Source organism: Eubalaena glacialis, chromosome 5, assembly GCF_028564815.1.
Source record: "Eubalaena glacialis isolate mEubGla1 chromosome 5, mEubGla1.1.hap2.+ XY, whole genome shotgun sequence".
In the NCBI taxonomy this organism is placed as follows: Eukaryota; Metazoa; Chordata; class Mammalia; order Artiodactyla; family Balaenidae; genus Eubalaena; species Eubalaena glacialis.
Window position 1 is genome coordinate 116,737,029 of NC_083720.1, and position 16,640 is coordinate 116,753,668.

A 16,640-nucleotide genomic window follows, 5' to 3' on the forward strand; every position below is an offset into this window, starting at 1 on the left:
CCGCGCACCGCGATGAAAAGTGGCCCCTGCTTGCCGCAACTAGAGAAAGCCCTCGCACAGAAACGAAGACCCAACACAGCCAAAAATAAATAAATAAATAATTAAAAAAAAAAAAAGTAATCATAGACTGAGAACTACCTTCAGGACTCATGCAACGATCAAGTTCAGGCCTGCCATTTACATTGGAAGAAGATCGGCCATGTGCAGAATTCTGCTGAAAGAAGAGAGTGCCCATTATTTATCAGGGTAAGTTTCCGAATCTTTAGCTAGCTCATCCTTAAGAGAAGAGAAAATGCTTATATGATAGAATGCAAAAAAAATAAAATAAAATGGTACAGAAACAGAGGAAGCATCCCCTTGCTTCTCATCTCACCTTTCTCCCTATATACAATCCCATTAATACAGTTCTTCCTTAGATACAGTATTTTCAATTCATATTAGTATCAGGAAAATTGACGTATGTTACTCTTCTTTGATACTGTGTTACTTTTGATCTCAACGAAGTAAAGTAAGGAGACTTTCACGGCCTCACCCATGAACAAGGTAGTTACTAGCGGCACAAGAAGGCTTAGAACTACAGATAATTACAAGAACGCCAGCACAGAGTCCCCAGATCCCACATTCCCCACCCTTCCCCACACCCTGGCTGACCACCAGAGTCCCTGCTAGGGTCGAGCTCTTCTCAGAAGTCCAGCCCCATGTCTGGGACTGCATCACCTTCTGCACCCTCCTGTAGCTTCAGGATCCAGAGAACAGCCCTGGCTCAATCAACTCCTTTGCCACCCTAAGACAGCAGGAATTCCTCTGAAGCATCATAAGGAGCTTTTTTTACTAGGAACCAGACGGGAATAAAAGATAAAGCTTTTAGGTAGGTTCCAACTTCACAAAAAGCTGAAGTTCCCAGTCTAACACAGAAATATCTCTAGTTCTTAGGTAAACTGAAAAACTCATATTATGACTATTATTCATATATTTATTTATTACTATTTTGTTTTATTATTTATTTTCTTTATTATTCTGTAGGCTTATGGAATTTTTTCTTAATTTCCAAGGGCTATTACACTTTCAAACTCAATCTTTTCTCTTTCATCCTTAATTTTCTTTCTTCTCTTTCAAAAAAAAAAAAAAAGTATTCCTTTCAGGAGTTTAAACATCAAAGGACTTACCAAATACTGAGAAGCATCTTTGGCATTTTTTGTGCTGGTATGTTTACATGCTTGCCTCTATGCCCAAACTATCCTGGCAGCTTCTGCCCCAGAGCAGCTGTGCCTTCTTCATCCCTGCATCCTCCATGTGCAGCACAGGGCCTGGTGCACAAACTACTTAATTCACACTTGCTAAATGAAAGCACAGATAGCACAGGTCTAGGGCAGGGACCTACCCTTCCCACAGTGCCCACAAGCTGGAGACACTGAGTCCACTCTCTTCCTCTGGGTGAAATGGAGAACCTCACAGAAGCTGAGTTTGGTTCAATCCAGGAAAACCCAATACTTACAACATTCCTTCAAACAGGATCATCCAGAAATTCTTTGGGGATAAAATATGAGCCTCAAGGATGAGAGGCACGTAAAAATTAGGCTGTTTTCTCAGGTCCCACGTAACCACACCTGTGTGGACAGTAAAACCAGGAGCGGCGTGTCCTGCTAGGAAACCCAGGGCCAAGGAAAAGCAGTGGTGACAGCCACCAAATGAGCCCCCTCCTGAGGCACAAACACACCTCTCATAAGTGTCTGTGTCCTACACTCTGACAGGGGAGTAGTCATGCAGGAATGTGGGTGTGCGTGTGGGTCGCTTTCTGGCCACCCTTAACCTGATGAAAACGCTGCAGCCGGATGAACACCTGGCTCCTCAAGAGTTCAATCACTGTTTCCTCACAATACAGGTAATTCGGTGGACAAAGTTTTTCAAAATTGAGCTTTTTCGTTTGTTTTTTTTTTCTTTTTTTCTGCTGAAATTGAAGGCAACTCCAAATTCAGCAGGAGTCTATGCTAGAATGTTTAAAAGCTAGACTTTTAAAATCAAGCCCCAGAGAGGGAACATAAAAGGAAGCTGAAAAGAAAACCACAGCATTCTCTGCTCCATTCATGGCCACAGCAACTACCCCAGTCCTGGTCGTGCTCAGCTTCTCCCGGCACCTCTACCAGAGGCCTCCTCAGTTACCATCAGTCTCTCCCACTCCACGATTATAGCCAGAGACGCTTTTCCAAAGGATAGTTCTGACATCGCCCCTAGGATCCCAGAAACTCATTGGGTCTTCGTTACCAACAGACTAACCCACACGTCTTCAGCATGGCATTCAGGCCATGATTTATCCCCTTACCTGTCCAACTTGTTTCCCATCACTTTTTTTCCATGTATTTCATACTTACATTAACTCCAATAATCTTTTTTTTTTTTTAATTTTTTGAGTAGCTTTATTTATTTATTTTTGGCTGTGTTGGGTCTTCATTGCTGCGCGCGGGCTCTCTCTAGTTGTGGTGAGCGGGGGCTACTGTTCGTTGCGGTGCGCAGGCTTCTCACTGCGGTGGCTTCTCTTGTTGTGGAGCACAGGCTCTAGGTGTGTGGGCTTCAGTAGTTGTGACACGCGGGCTCAGCAGTTGTGGTACGTGGGCTCTAGAGCACGGGCTAGTAGTTGTTGTGGCGCACAGGCTCAGTAGTTGTGGCACACAGGCTTAGTTGCTCTGCGGCATGTGAGAACTCTCCGGACCAGGGCTTGAACACGTGTCCCCTGCATTGGCAAGCGGATTCTTAACCACTGCGCCACCAGGGAAGTCTCCAATAATCTTTTTTTTGAAACGCTGCTAAAACTTTCTAAGTCTTAATTTTCTGCTCTGAATATAGGGATAGTAGCAGCAGCTAGCGCAAAGATGTGTTAAAGAATTAAAATTAGCTCATGCATGTAAAATCATTTATCACAGTCACTGACATGTAACAATAACTCAATATTAGTTATTAGTATTTTTCCTCAAAACATCCAGCATAGGGCCTTGAACTGAGTGTCTGAGAAATGCTTTTGAATTATTGAATGCACAATGGCTACAAGAGATCTTTTGCTAAATAATTCATTTGAAGTCTGTTCCACTTCTAATCCAACCCTTACTAGATTGAAAACTGTCAGTCATGGGAATAAGAGATCCAAATTAAACTCATACCAGCCACATTCTCAATGGAATAAAGATAAGAAGAATGTCATTTTTGGGAAAGTTTTAGATCTCAAAAGATAAATGGAAAGATCCCCTTTGATCACGGCTTGCCTTTAAGTTACAGGGATGGGGGAGGTGGACCGTCAATGTCCGGGAGCAGCAGTGGACAGTGGCCGGCTTACCTGAATGTCTATATCTCACAGTCCAGAACGGGGCAGCCTCACGCCCTCGGGACACAGCTGGCTGGGTCCAGCCTGGGCAATGAAGGAACCATCTCCCTTCCCAACACTCAGAGTCGGAGGGAGTGTGCAGCGTGCAGACCCCACGCCCACTGCTGAGGTCCGAAGACCTGCCTTCCCCCAGGCCTGCTTGCTCGGCTCTCCTGGAAGCAGGTAACGTTCTTCTCACAGGTCTCTTTCTTGAGCTAATTTGAGTAAGTTAGTTCATCGCAAGCTGATACGTTCTGACTCAAGGGCTAAGAAGGAAGTCTTGGAAGGGGCTAAAATGCAGGCATTTTTACCTTTTTGTACATTTTCACATGGATGTGTGACTCCCTGGAGTGTTTACTGAGCTCCTGTCAACCTCTGTAACTTTCTCAATGCTTCTTTTGATTAAACCTCCATTCCCACCTATCCTGATTCCCTGTACAGTCCAGCAATTACAAACCTGGTTTGTGTTGGGATTCAGAGGTGGCAAGGAGCCAGAGCAGGTGGTGGAAGCTGGTCCTCCAGCAACTGGGCTGAAGCCCGGCCTCGGAGGTGGCCTCATGGGCAGAGTGAGGGCACAGGCCCACGTGAGAGGCTACTTTCATGTGTACCTGACAAAAGTTTCACTAAATCACCAGGAAATGCAGCTTTCTTAGTAAGGAATGATGGCAAGAAGATTATTTTTCAAAACTCTCAAACATAATGATTTTTTTTCAAAGTGCTAAACCTCAAGCATTTAAAAACTAGAGAGTTAACAGAAGTGACATAACTGATTACCTGTCCCAATATGTTCCTTTACTTGAAAATAAAGCTTTCATGAAGAAAATGAAAACATAAAGAAATGTGAGAATCATCTTATTATAACACAGCTCAACAGACAGGACATGATTAGACCCATGCACAGTTTTCCTTTCCTCCCTCAGCTACAACCTGTGCTGGCTGCAAAGGATGCAAAGATGTAGGGCCAAGATCATTACTGCCGGAAGCTTGCAGTCTCAGGAAGAGGCATGTGTGCACCCTTAAAACCCTTCCCAGAAACCTCACCTAACCATCTGAAGGTTCCTCCTGATGGTTTCAAACGCCCGTGAGGATCCGTGCGAGGGAAGCACTTCGCTACAGCACGAATCTGCACTTGGCGTGCTAGAATCACACCGCTAGCAATTAAGCTCACGTGACCTCCTGGCAACGAAGCCTGGTGCTCTGAGAATCCAAGAAAAGCTGGGTATTCACCAAGATCTCTGGACAGATCCCTGGCAAACGTGAAGTGTCTATTGTTACATATAAAGAAAAGCATTCCCGGTGCCCTGAGAGACATGCAGACAAAAGAGGAAGGAAAAGCGAAAGCTATGACTACAAAATTCCCACCATTTACCAGGCAGAATTTATGGATTTCCCTGTCCCTTGTAAGAGAACTATTCTCTTACTGAAGCAAGGAGAGACTAAAATATGGCATTCCTGATTAAACCGGTCCTATTTCTACTGTCCAACTACACATTTTTTTTTTTAAATCTCTTAAAATGCTAATGAGCTTTCATGCTTCCATCAGCAACCAGGATGCTGAGACAGCACGAAGACTGTGCCTAGATGCTGCATTTGGGTGAGCTGCTCCTTCATAAAGCATAAACAGGTGGCAGCAACTGGGTTCTTTCAAGATATCTTCCATAATTACTAACTGATTCAAAAAGATGTCATGATGTTTAGGGGTGGGGAGCAGAGGGGACATATTTCCTGGTGAGTGAAGAAAGGAAAGTGATTGAAAAGACCGAAGACATTGCCGAGCACATTCTCTGGGACCTGCTCCACTGCGCCACCACCTACCTACTCTCTGGCAGCAGCAGCTCCATTTTTATGAGTATGCAAGGAAGGAAAATGCACAAGAATCCACTTCTGCTCAGAACTTTTTAAAAAAGACTTGAAAACAAGCAGAAAAAGCTATACAGTATTCTCAACTAGCTTCATTTAAAAGGGCATTCAGGGCTGAGTAAGTACATTTGATAATCATTAACATGCCAGCTTTCCACATTTTTAGTAAGGAAGTTAAGTCAAAGTGTCCTACATTAAATTTCTTTGATAAGTGGATTATTACTATTTCTACAAAACTTAGAATTTAAAGAGAATGTTAAGTGCTATACTAAAATTGTGAAGTTTTGTTAAGAAATAGGCAATTCTCAAAAAAAAGTAGCAAAAATAGTTCTATTAATGCTACCTAATAGAACTACTTAATAGTCCCAACTTCATTTTGGTTTTTCATAAAAGGAAGCATTTGAACAGAATCTAGCAGATACACTTGTGTAGTGAGTTGACTTTCTCGAATGCATCTTGGAAAACAGCACTACGATTCAATTTTTAAGTGGCCTACTGCAGGGGTCAGAAACATTTTCTGTAAAGGGCCAGAGAGTAATTTTAGCCTTTGTGGGTCATATGGTCTTTGTCACAACTACTCAACTCTGCTGGTGCAGCGTGAAAACAGCCATAGACCAAATGGAAACAAATGAGCATGGCTGTGTTCCAATAAAACTTTATTGAGAAAAACAGGCGTTGGGCCAAATGTGGCCACAGGCAAATAAATCCCTGGTCTACAAGAACTTTCTTAGTAAAGCTTTTCCTCCAATATAATTCTTACACTTTTAAACGCTTAGAACAGAATAAACCCCAGGGTATGGTTGTTATAAAGCAGCGGTTCTCTGTCCTTGGCTGTACATTAGAATTACCAGGGAAGATCTGAAAAATTCTATTGCCAGGCTGCACCACAGATTAAAGAATTCTTGCATGCAGGGCCCAGGCATCAATATTTTTTTAAGCTCCACAGAAGGTCTAATGTGTAGCTAAGGTTGAGAACCTCCGTGGAGGAAGTTTCTGGCAGTAATCGTAATTAATCGTCCAGCTATCTTAATTTAAGTTCTCTCTGTCACTCATCCAGTAATCTAGCCATTGTGAGTCATCAATAGCCCAAGAACAATGTTCTCTTTGTAAGAAAAGGAAAGAAGCAACTCATTACAGTTTACTGAATGCCTACTTTGTGCCAAGTCCTAAAATGAGTACTTTTATATCTTATGAATTAGGTATTATCATCATCTCTATCGATCTGTGAAGAAACCAAAGCTCAGAGAGGTTATATAACTTGCCCAAACGCCACAGCAAATGTGGATTCAGAATTTAAACCCGGGTCTGACTGCAGAGCCCAGGCTATTTGGCTAGTCTCACACTATGACCTCCTCAAGAAGTCTTGTACCCTATACCAGACTCACTGATCAAAATATTCACTGGGGTATATTTAAAACATGCTTTCAGAGTACATAACTATAATCACATTCTTATAATTTAGTCAAATAATATACAAGTCAATAAATAAATACACAGCCTCTCCTCACATAAAGCAATCTTTTTTTTTTTTAAAGCAATCTTAAGAAAAATTTTTCTTTAAAAAGATGACCTCTGAAATGTATTGAAGATTTTTTTATAAATCAGTATTCTAGATATTACTTGTAAATAGATTTGCCTCATTATCATTTTTGTGGTTTTTTAAAAAAAAATCAGAAATATCAGTTCCATTAATTAGAAGGAAAACCAGTATAAATTAGGCATCCATTTAAAAAGAGAAGCTTTAATGCTTTAATATTGGATTTGTGATAATTTACTTTGAAATACTTCAGTATTAGTAACGAGACATGAGAACAATTAATCCGAATCAGCACCTAAGGGTTAGTAACATACAAAGTATTCTTATCTGTAGCCATACCTTACACTTGGTTTCATTTGGTAAAATCAGTGGTGCTTGAGACTTGTGACTGGTTCATAGTGGTGAAGAGCAGTAAACAGAACCCACTGTCTGTGCATGTACATGGTTTGAGACAGTAGCCAGCTCAAGTCCATGAAAGTTTAATAGGGAAGAACAAACCTGACTCCATAATGGATGTTTCTTTTACTTTAACCTTTATATTCTATTGCTTTTGCTACAAGTTAATAACTAAAAGAATGTTGCTTATAGCCTGAAATATACAGGACAGCCCATTCTCAAGGCTCTGACCTTTAAAGATATAACATTTTCCCATTCATACAGAGATAAAAAGTTGCAGAACAGAGAATAACATTTGTCTTGTTGGAGGCTGAGAGGAACATTGTGACCTGAACTACATGGACAGCTGCAAGAACAAAGGATTCTGGCACCAAGAAGTTTTTACCAACCAACCACAGCTCCTCCCCTAGTAGTATAAAAGAAGCCTGAATTCTAACTCAGGTAAGATGGTTCTTTGGGACACTAGTCCTCCATCTTCTTGGTCTGCTGGCTTTCCGAATAAAGTCTCTATTCCTTGCCTCAACAACTCCTCTCTCAATTCATTAGCCTGTCATGTGGTGAGCAGTACGAGGTTGGACCCAGTAACAAAAGGAGCTGTATGGAACCTGCTGACTTTGGCTTTCTGTTCCTCTGAGTATCCCTGCCACCTCAGTTGACTACACGGCCTGCCAAAACCAGCACAGAGTCTCATCACATCCCTATGAGTGAGACTTTCAAGCATTGGATTTTGCTTATTGGATTACTGGATTTTTCAGCAAAAGGTGGTATGGCCACACCTACCTGCTAAACACATCTACATGCTTTCAGTGTGAGGTACCACCAATTTCTAGGATGCCTGCATGGTGGGAGAGGTGCCTGTCTCTTCAGTGCCAACAATGGAGGCTATCACTGTCTGTCACTGGCACAGGCCAGCTCACTACCACAACCTCTAAGTATTATCGCCATCCAATTTTCTAATGCGTGACCGAGAAGAAGGTCTAATTACCCACTTTCACGAATCAGGGGGCGTTTAAGATAAATACATATACTGCTTATATTCAAATAAAGTTTTTACAATTGATCCAATTTATACACTGATTTGCTTGGCAAACTCTCCCTCCACCCCCATAAAAAAGGGCTTCCACCCAGGTGAGCCATTTACCCACCAAATGCTTTTTTTTTTACTTAACAACTACAATGTACAAATCACTGTCCTCAAACAGAATCTGAGAGTCATTGTGATGATTTATTTTGTTAGGGCACTGAAGTCTTCAAAACTGCTTAGTCCCTCTTTTGCTTTTGTTTCTGTCAACAAAATCAATTATGTTCAGAGATGAAGTCACCACCCAACATTTCTGAGGTAATAGAGGAGGTATATAAGTCCTCAGTCTCTTTGTACTGAAGACCATTAACTAGTTTTAAATACCAAAGAAAAGCCAAAGCTCCAGGGAAAAGGGAAAATGTTGAAGGTCAGAAGCTACTGTGGATTTACATTTCACAGCTTCGAAAAGAAGTTTTGAGTTCAGAAGGTCAAAGAGTTACATTTTAGCTCTGCCAATCAGTATGAGATACTACCAGCCCTTTCATCACACTTCACAAATCTGGAAAATCTTTCACCACAGCAGACCCAGGAGACATTCATCAGACAAAATATCAGCACATCAGACAGTTTATAATCTCAAGATGTTGGATAATGTTCCAAATGTACTTTTTTCTTTCTTCTTTCAACCAACAAGAATGCTCACAGTAGACAGCCCCTGGGCATACACTTCAGCATCAAAACATGAGACATTTCATCCCCCAGTGTCCACAGATGTGCCCCTGACTCTGAAGCCTTGAGTTACTACAGCCTTGAAAGTCTTAAACTGGGACATGGATGATGAATTAAATTTCAGGGAAATGCTTTCTTCATCCATCTGGCAGCTGATGACACATTTAGTACTCTTTATTGCCTATCTGTCCCAAAGAAAATGCTGTGATTTACTCACAGTAAATATTCCTGAAAGGAGGGTTATCAGCTAGATCGAAGGGACTCAGAGGAGCTTGGGCAGAGGAAACAGGAGATCACGGGCTGAGGTCAAGGAGAAAATGGAGGATCAGGAAGATGGGGATTAAGAGAAGAAAACAACAGTGGTGGTAGGATTCTAGGGTTTGCAGGGGAGAGAAAAGAATGCACAGGGAGTGATTGGTCTGGAGAACAAAAGGACTGGAAGGAGAAGAAAAGCAATGAAATTGACGGGGAGAGAGACTTTTGTGGTGCTCAGAAGGGAGAATGGACAGAAAGCTATTGAGGGAGCAGAGGCAGCCTAGGAAAGAAACTCTGGGTGAGATGAAAGCAGAGAGAAGGGGAGTGGGAGCCAGCCTCCAAGATGGTCCCCATGAGCCTCGTCTCCTGATGTTCATGCCCTTGTGTAGTCTCTTCCCATGCTTAACTGGGCTGACATCTGAGACTACTGAGCTATGATGGAAATGATGGTGTCTGACTTGCGAGGCTAGGTCATAGAAAGGTGAACTTCTGCACAGCACTCTCTTTCAGACCACTCACTCTGGGGAAATGCAGTCGCCACATTCTGAGGATCCTGAGAAGCCAATTCATGGAGGGGTCCACATGGTGAGGAACTGAGGCCTCCTGCCAAGAGCCGGCACAACTTGCCACCAAGTGAGTGAGTCACCTTGGAAGGGGATCGTCGGTTCCCAGTCAAGCTTCGGGCGACTGAAGCCCTGGTATACATATTCACTACAACCTCTTCAAAGATCTTAAGCTGCTCCTGAATTCCTGACCCACAAGAACTGTGGGAGAAAATAATTTTTTATGGTTGTTTTAAGCTGCTAAATTTGGGGATAGCTTGTTACTAACAGAATTACCTATAGATTACTAATAGGGTTGGAACATGTAGAGAGGGCAGGAAAACAAAGACGAAGGGTAGAGCTGGGAGGGAAAGTCATAACAGAAAAGCAGAGAAGGTAATAATATCTGGAGTCTGACTTCTCTCACTTTCTCTTTCCTTCTCCTGCACTACTGCATATCATTTTTTTTTCCTAAGTGAAACTTCCCTCATGTGAAAACTGCACCTGGAAACCCCAATGCTTACTGTAATACAAATAGAATATAAAAGACTAACAATAGAATAATAGAGTAACAAAGCTATTCTAAGTCCTTTCTTTATATTTAATCAGTTAATCTCAACCCTGTGCAGTAGGTCCTAGGAATCCCCTTTTTTACAGATAAGGGTGATGTGAGTTGCCCAAGGCCACACAGCTAGTGAGTAGCCAAGCCAAGATGAAACCCACACACTCCGGTTCCCGAGCTCACACCCTGAACCACTGCACCATCTTGTGTCCATCTCAGAGCAGGGGCCTCTGGGCTGCTCCCTTCTCTGAGCCTCTCCTTCTATGTAACTGCACACTAGCGGGTGCCATCTCTGCCTTCGTCCTCTGGCCTAAATGGGTCCCTTATCTTAACTGGGACAGATTGGAACATTCACAGAAAATTTTAATAAGTAAGGAGAATAAAAGTTCTTCCTGACACAGGCCTAGTACAACCTGGCATGAGCTGGCCTTACCTCACGGCCTTTGGCTCCCCGTCTGCCTGGCTTGGTGGGTGGCCTGGTGCCACAGTGGTGGAAACAGCTGCAAAGACACCCCCCTCCCCATGTGACTATCACCACGAGTGGTCCTGTCTTTTAGAAAAGCCGGATTCCCAAAACTTGTACAAAAGCAAAGCCAACTTCTCATACCTAGGCACTAGGTTCTAGGGAAGAAGCCCAGTGGGTAGCCCTAGCAACTCATTTTACTAATTTTTGGTCTGACTACGTAGTTCCAGTCAGCTGTATAACAGACTTGCCCTGCTTTCTCACTGTGTCTTTGGGGGCTAGTAGTGGTTATGAGTGTGCACTCTGCATGCAAATTCCAGTCATGCCACTGTGCTCACGACGTGGCCTCCATCGCAGGCCCACTACGGAGCTTTATCCCAGGTCGAGGTACCCATGCACCTGCTGGGGCAGGACTACACAGTGTGTTTCCAACCTGTGCCAGTCTTGACCACACTCAGCTCCATTGCTGGCTTCCAAAAAACCCCCAAAAAACAAACAAACAAAAAAACCCAATAACCCTAACCCATTGTGAACTTTGTCATTTTACTAAAGCTGACCCCCTAAAGTAAAACTGCTGGTCACACAGTGTAACCATTTCACTTGAAAAGAATCCCCATTAGATATGATGAACAATCTCTTACACCAAGCCTCCCAGGAAGAGCTGTCAACAGGAGTTCTTCTCTGTCTTCCTCGCCCTCCCTCTGGCCTCTCCGCCCTCCCCCACCCTAGGATCACCTCCCCCTTTTCCCAACCCTCCCCTCTCCTTGTTCCTTTCCCCGTCTCACAACCCGTTTTTTTTTTTTTTAAAACATCTTTATTGGAGTATAATTGCTTTACAATGGTTAGTTTCTGCTTTATAACAAAGTGAATCAGTTATACATATACATATGTTCCCATATCTCTCCCCTCTTGCATCTCCCTCCCTCCCACCCTCCCTATCCCACCCCTCTAGGTGGTCACAAAGCACCGAGCTGATCTCCCTGTGCTATGCGGCTGCTTCCCACTAGCATATATACAATGGAATATTACTCAGCCATAAAAAGAAATGAAATGGAAGTATTTGTAGTGAGGTGGATGGAGTTAGAGTCTGTCATACAGAGTGAAGTAAGTCAGAAAGAGAAAAACAAATACAGTATGCTAACACATATATATGGAATCTAAGGGAAAATAAAGGTCATGAAGAACCTAGTGGCAAGACGGGAATAAAGACACAGAGCTACTAGAGAATGGACTTGAGGATATGGGGAGGGGGAGGGGTAAGATGTGACAGGGTGAGAGAGTGGCATAGACATATATACACTACCAAATGTAAAATAGATAGCTAGTGGGAAACAACCCGTTTTTATTCAGAGCATTTGTGCATATCTAAACCCAGGCACTCACTCTCCTAAAAGACCTACACAGCACAGCTTTTCCAAGGGGTGCCTGTGTTGGGGTCACTGAAGCAGGCCCACCAGGGATGGGGAAAGGTCAAAAGTTAGAGACGGAGACCGTGAAAGGGTCAGAGATCCCAACTGGCCACTGGAACCTAGAGCAACTCACTTCACATCTCTGCACCTCAGAATCTTTTTTTCTTTTAGGTCAAGGTGAGTTTATCGTCCAAATAGCATAACCTAATTGCATCCAAAACCATTTCAAATCCATCTTAAGCTAGTCAGAAAAACAGGTTATTATTTTTAAAAATCACTTAACACTGAACAGATAGGACCTCTTAAAAGGCAGCTGACTATACCATGTCACCGTCATGACCAGTACAATGTTTTTTTTCATACTTCCTAAAAAGCTGCTGTGAATACTGATCATGCTACTTTATTTAGCACATACTCAAATGCTGGCCAAATAAACACCCACACCCACCTCTTACAGAGTACATGGTGAGAGAATAACATTGACTTGATATGGCATCACACTCGTTTTAAAGCAAAAAAAAAAAAAATAATAATAATAATAATAAAAGAAAGTCCAAGATGAGAAACTGTAACAGAGAGAGAGATTTGAGTGCAACTCAGATTCTCCAGCTATACAATGAAGACAAACTAAAAGATCTGAGGCCACTTCCAGTTTCCACATTCTATGGTTTTAGGTAACTGTCTAGCAAAACCAAAGAGTTATAATTGAGGGACAACTAACTCTCAGTTGTCCTAACATCTTTTGGTTTTAGGTTTAAAGAACCTTAATTACTTGGTCGCCACACTATTTCTTTTTTTTTTTTTTTTTGAATTTTCTTTTATTTATTTTTTTATACAGCAGGTTCTTATTAGTCATCCATTTTATACCCATCAGTGTATACATGTCAATCCCAATCTCCCAATTCATCACACCACCACCTCCACCCGCCTCTGCTTTCCCCCCTCAGTGTCCATACGTTTGTTCTCTACATCTGTGTCTCTATTTCTGCCCTGCCAAGCTGTTTCTTAACACCCCACCTTGCAAAAAAAATTCCCAATTTGAGGAAAACTTTGCTTCTTCTCCTGCCTTTGGTCCAGCCCCTTAGAGAGCTTGACCTTCTATGAACACGTATGAATGGAGCAGAGTTGCCTTCCTCACAAGAGTACTATCGAGAAAACAATGAGGGCTTTTTGTGGAGGAGGGGGAGCTGCTTCTGAATTCCTGTCTTCTTCAAGGAGCAAACAAAAATGACGCTCTGGGTCAGAGATTAAACATCACAATGTCACTATTTCCATTTTCAGTTCTTTCAGTGTCTCCACCCAAACACAAAATGGTTCCCAGAAACTGGCACAAAGGGGGGAAAAACTGTGACAGGATATCAAATTCTGCTGACCTTTGACTTGATTTTGCTTAATTCCCTAGTAAGTAAAACCCAGAGAGTAGAGAAAAAAAAAGCCATCTGCCAAAAACTGTGTCCTGGTATACAGAGTGATGTGAGTGCCAACTCCTGCATACGCTGTCCTGGCTTGGTTTGCTTGCTTTTGTCAATTCCCTGATTCTCTGGAAAAAGACTATCCCCAAAGCCATGAAAGCATCTAAGTAGGATAAATAGTGGTCAAGAGTTCCTGCCCGTGAAAAACAGCTCTCCATTGTCAGACATCTCCTCTTAATTGATCTTAATAAGCTATTTTAAATGAAGGGGAAAGAAAAAGCACAGCACTAACACATGGTAATTATCTGTAATTCTCCATTTGTAATGTCACTGAATAGAGAAAATAATGCAAACGTGGACAGATGCTGGCTAGAGCTCTATAATGACATCTAGATTACAGTATTTTGTACAGTAAAGAGAACAACTAAGCTGCAGTATTTCAAAGGCAGGTTTCCATTCCAAGGACAATACACACCATGGACTGTGGGGAACTGTGATGAGATGAAATGTCCACAAAGCACGACCCCTGGGAACAGGCAGGGGTTAGAGGTGTTCAGCTTTGCGTCCAAACAGCTGATGGGTGTGGCAGAGACTTGTTTAGCTGCGAATATTTAATGTAATATTCAGTGATTCTGCATCAGCTTTAAAGTGAGAGGAAGAGAAATAGACTCCCCAGCTTCCTAGACAGATTTTTGGGCAACTTAAAAGAACTCTAATCTTAGCACCCTAGAAGTTATCTAAGGTCAAACATCCTTATTTTACAGATGATCAAAAGAAAACTCAAGAGGAGGTCTCACAGCTGTTAGCCAAGCCCCAGGTATGGTAGAGGAGAAAGGAAGGGCTGGGAGGTCATGGAAGAACCACTACTCTTTATCTAACTGGTAATCTCATCTTCACTCTTGACCAGGAATCAGCATTTCCCTAACCTTCATTTATTTCTGCATCAATAAGTGATCCTTGAGCACTTACCATGTGCCATGGAACTGTGTGTGCTAAATGCTGGGGTTACTCTAATAATTAAGATACACCTAGTGTAGTGAGAACAATTTTATCTAATGTCTCTGCAATAATACAACTTATTAGCATGTTTTAAAAATCCCATGCCTCTTCACTCCAGACTTCTGCATCTGTGAGTGATCTCCTGCAAGTCTGTGCGCATACATGAAGGAAAGGGTCTGTACTCAGAGCATTAAGCAGCACCAATTGACCCAGTGGCAACCACAAAAAAGGACAGTCTTGGGCTGAGAGCTGAAGATGGACTGGGAAGAAAGATGGGAGACCAGGTTACCAATGGATAACAAAAAAAAGGGGAAATGACCAAGACCCAGGGTAAGGTACCTTCTGGGATGGCCACACGCAGTCCTAGGTCAAGGATCAGAGCAGCCCTGCCTACGGCAACAGCCTGAGGGAGAAATACAAGTGACCTTTTGCAGGTGGATCACTGCAAAGCTTAGGTTAGGTTTGCCCTAGGTTGACAATTACCAGCACCAGGAACAACTTGCTTTAGTTTTAACAAAGGATGAAACAACTGAAACTGGAAAAGAGGTGAATCAACTTGATCTTTACTCTAGTTCTCTTGAAAGTTACCTGGATTAAAAAGAGAGCATCTCCAATCTATTCTGGAGAAAATAAGTTGGGAAAGAAAAGCTGAAAATAATTACATGAGTGATTTTTAATGGATATAACTTTTCTTTTGGGATTGACATTTAAGAATTCCATTGAGGGACTTCCCTGGTGGTCCAGCGGTAAAGAATCCGCCTTACAATGCAGGGGACATGGGTTCGATCCCTGGTCAGGGAACTAAGATCCCACATGCCATGGAGCAACTAAGCCCGCGTGTCACAACTATACAGCCCATGCGCCCTGGAGCCTGTGCGCCACAACTAGAAAAGAGAAGCCCGTGCACCCCGCGTGCCACAACTAAGACCCAACACAGCCAAAAAAAAAATAAAAATAAGTAAATAATAAATAAATCTTAAAAAAAAAATTCCACTGAAATCATATTATACACTGACCTAAGCCAATTTAGCACTTCAGAAAATGGCCGGTTCTTTTGATAAATATAAGGAACTTCCAGTACGTAGAGGTTACTGAGAGCTATGTGCTCCCAATCCCAAACTGACTACTGGTCTCAGTCCAAATTCTGCCAACATACATAAGCAAGCAGGCACAAAAACAGACAATCTGATCTGTCCTTTTCCAGAAGAAACTCTCTTTTTGAAGTCAGGCACTCAGACAAGGACCATGCACTTCACTCTGAGGTAGATACAACATTCTCAGGACAGGACAAGCACACCTGAGTGTCAGGTGGAGAACAGAGCCCTGCAGGCAGTGAGGACCCGCAGGCCCACCGCCCTGCCGGCCCAGCAGGTTCCCACCCCACATTCACCAGGCGTGCTGGGGCTTTTACCTTTCACTTTATCAGTGAAAAATGTTTTTCAGCATCCTTAAAGTAAAGAAAACCACTCGGACGATATCTGAAGTGTTGGGGCAACCAACTTTCAAGAATGTATTCCTAACGAAGGTGCTTCCGATGTTAAACACTCCAAGAGAATGAAAGTTAATATGCGTGTACATCATGGCACTGTGTACACTTCCATCTTCCTAAAGTACATTACCATACAGACAATTTGATTGTTTCTACAAAAGGACATTTTCAATCTTTAAGAAAAATCATGTACTGCTATTTTACCGGGCAAATTTCCTCGTATAAACTTAAATTATTGAGGGCTACTAAATCAAATTAAACTTGTGGAAATCCTGCAAATTTGGTTTTGCTCATCATTCATTCTTCTTCTCTATTAGATAAAATGCCTATTAAAACAACTGCTTGGGCTTCCCCGGTGGCGCAGTGGTTGAGAATCTGCCTGCTAATGCAGGGGACACCGGTTCGAGCCCTGGTCTGGGAAGATCCCACATGCCGCGGAGCAACTAGGCCCGTGAGCCACAACTACTGAGCCTGCGCGTCTGGAGCCTGTGCTCCACAACAAGAGAGGCCGCGATAGTTAGAGGCCCGCGCACCGCAATGAAGAGTGGCACCCGCTTGCGGCAACTGGAGAAAGCCCTCGCACAGAAACGAAGACCCAACACAGCCAAACATAA

At 42.7% G+C, this 16,640-nt stretch overlaps 1 protein-coding gene across 7 annotated transcripts in view; it reads right to left on the bottom strand.

Annotated features, from left to right (window-relative positions):
- The window catches only part of DCLK2 (doublecortin like kinase 2), a 149,675-nt gene that overhangs the window by 34,847 nt on the left and 98,188 nt on the right, over nucleotides 1–16,640 (bottom strand). For 4 of the 7 annotated variants that reach the window (XR_009701134.1, XM_061192557.1, XM_061192555.1 and 1 more), the window contains one exon: nucleotides 139–214. Coding sequence is in view for 5 of the 7 variants with exons in the window: in XM_061192557.1 (XP_061048540.1) it covers nucleotides 139–214 (76 nt within the window). In the remaining 2 variants the exon portion in view is untranslated. The remainder of the gene's footprint in view (nucleotides 1–138; nucleotides 215–16,640) is intronic. The other 3 variants (XR_009701135.1, XM_061192558.1, XM_061192556.1) reach the window with 1 other exon arrangement.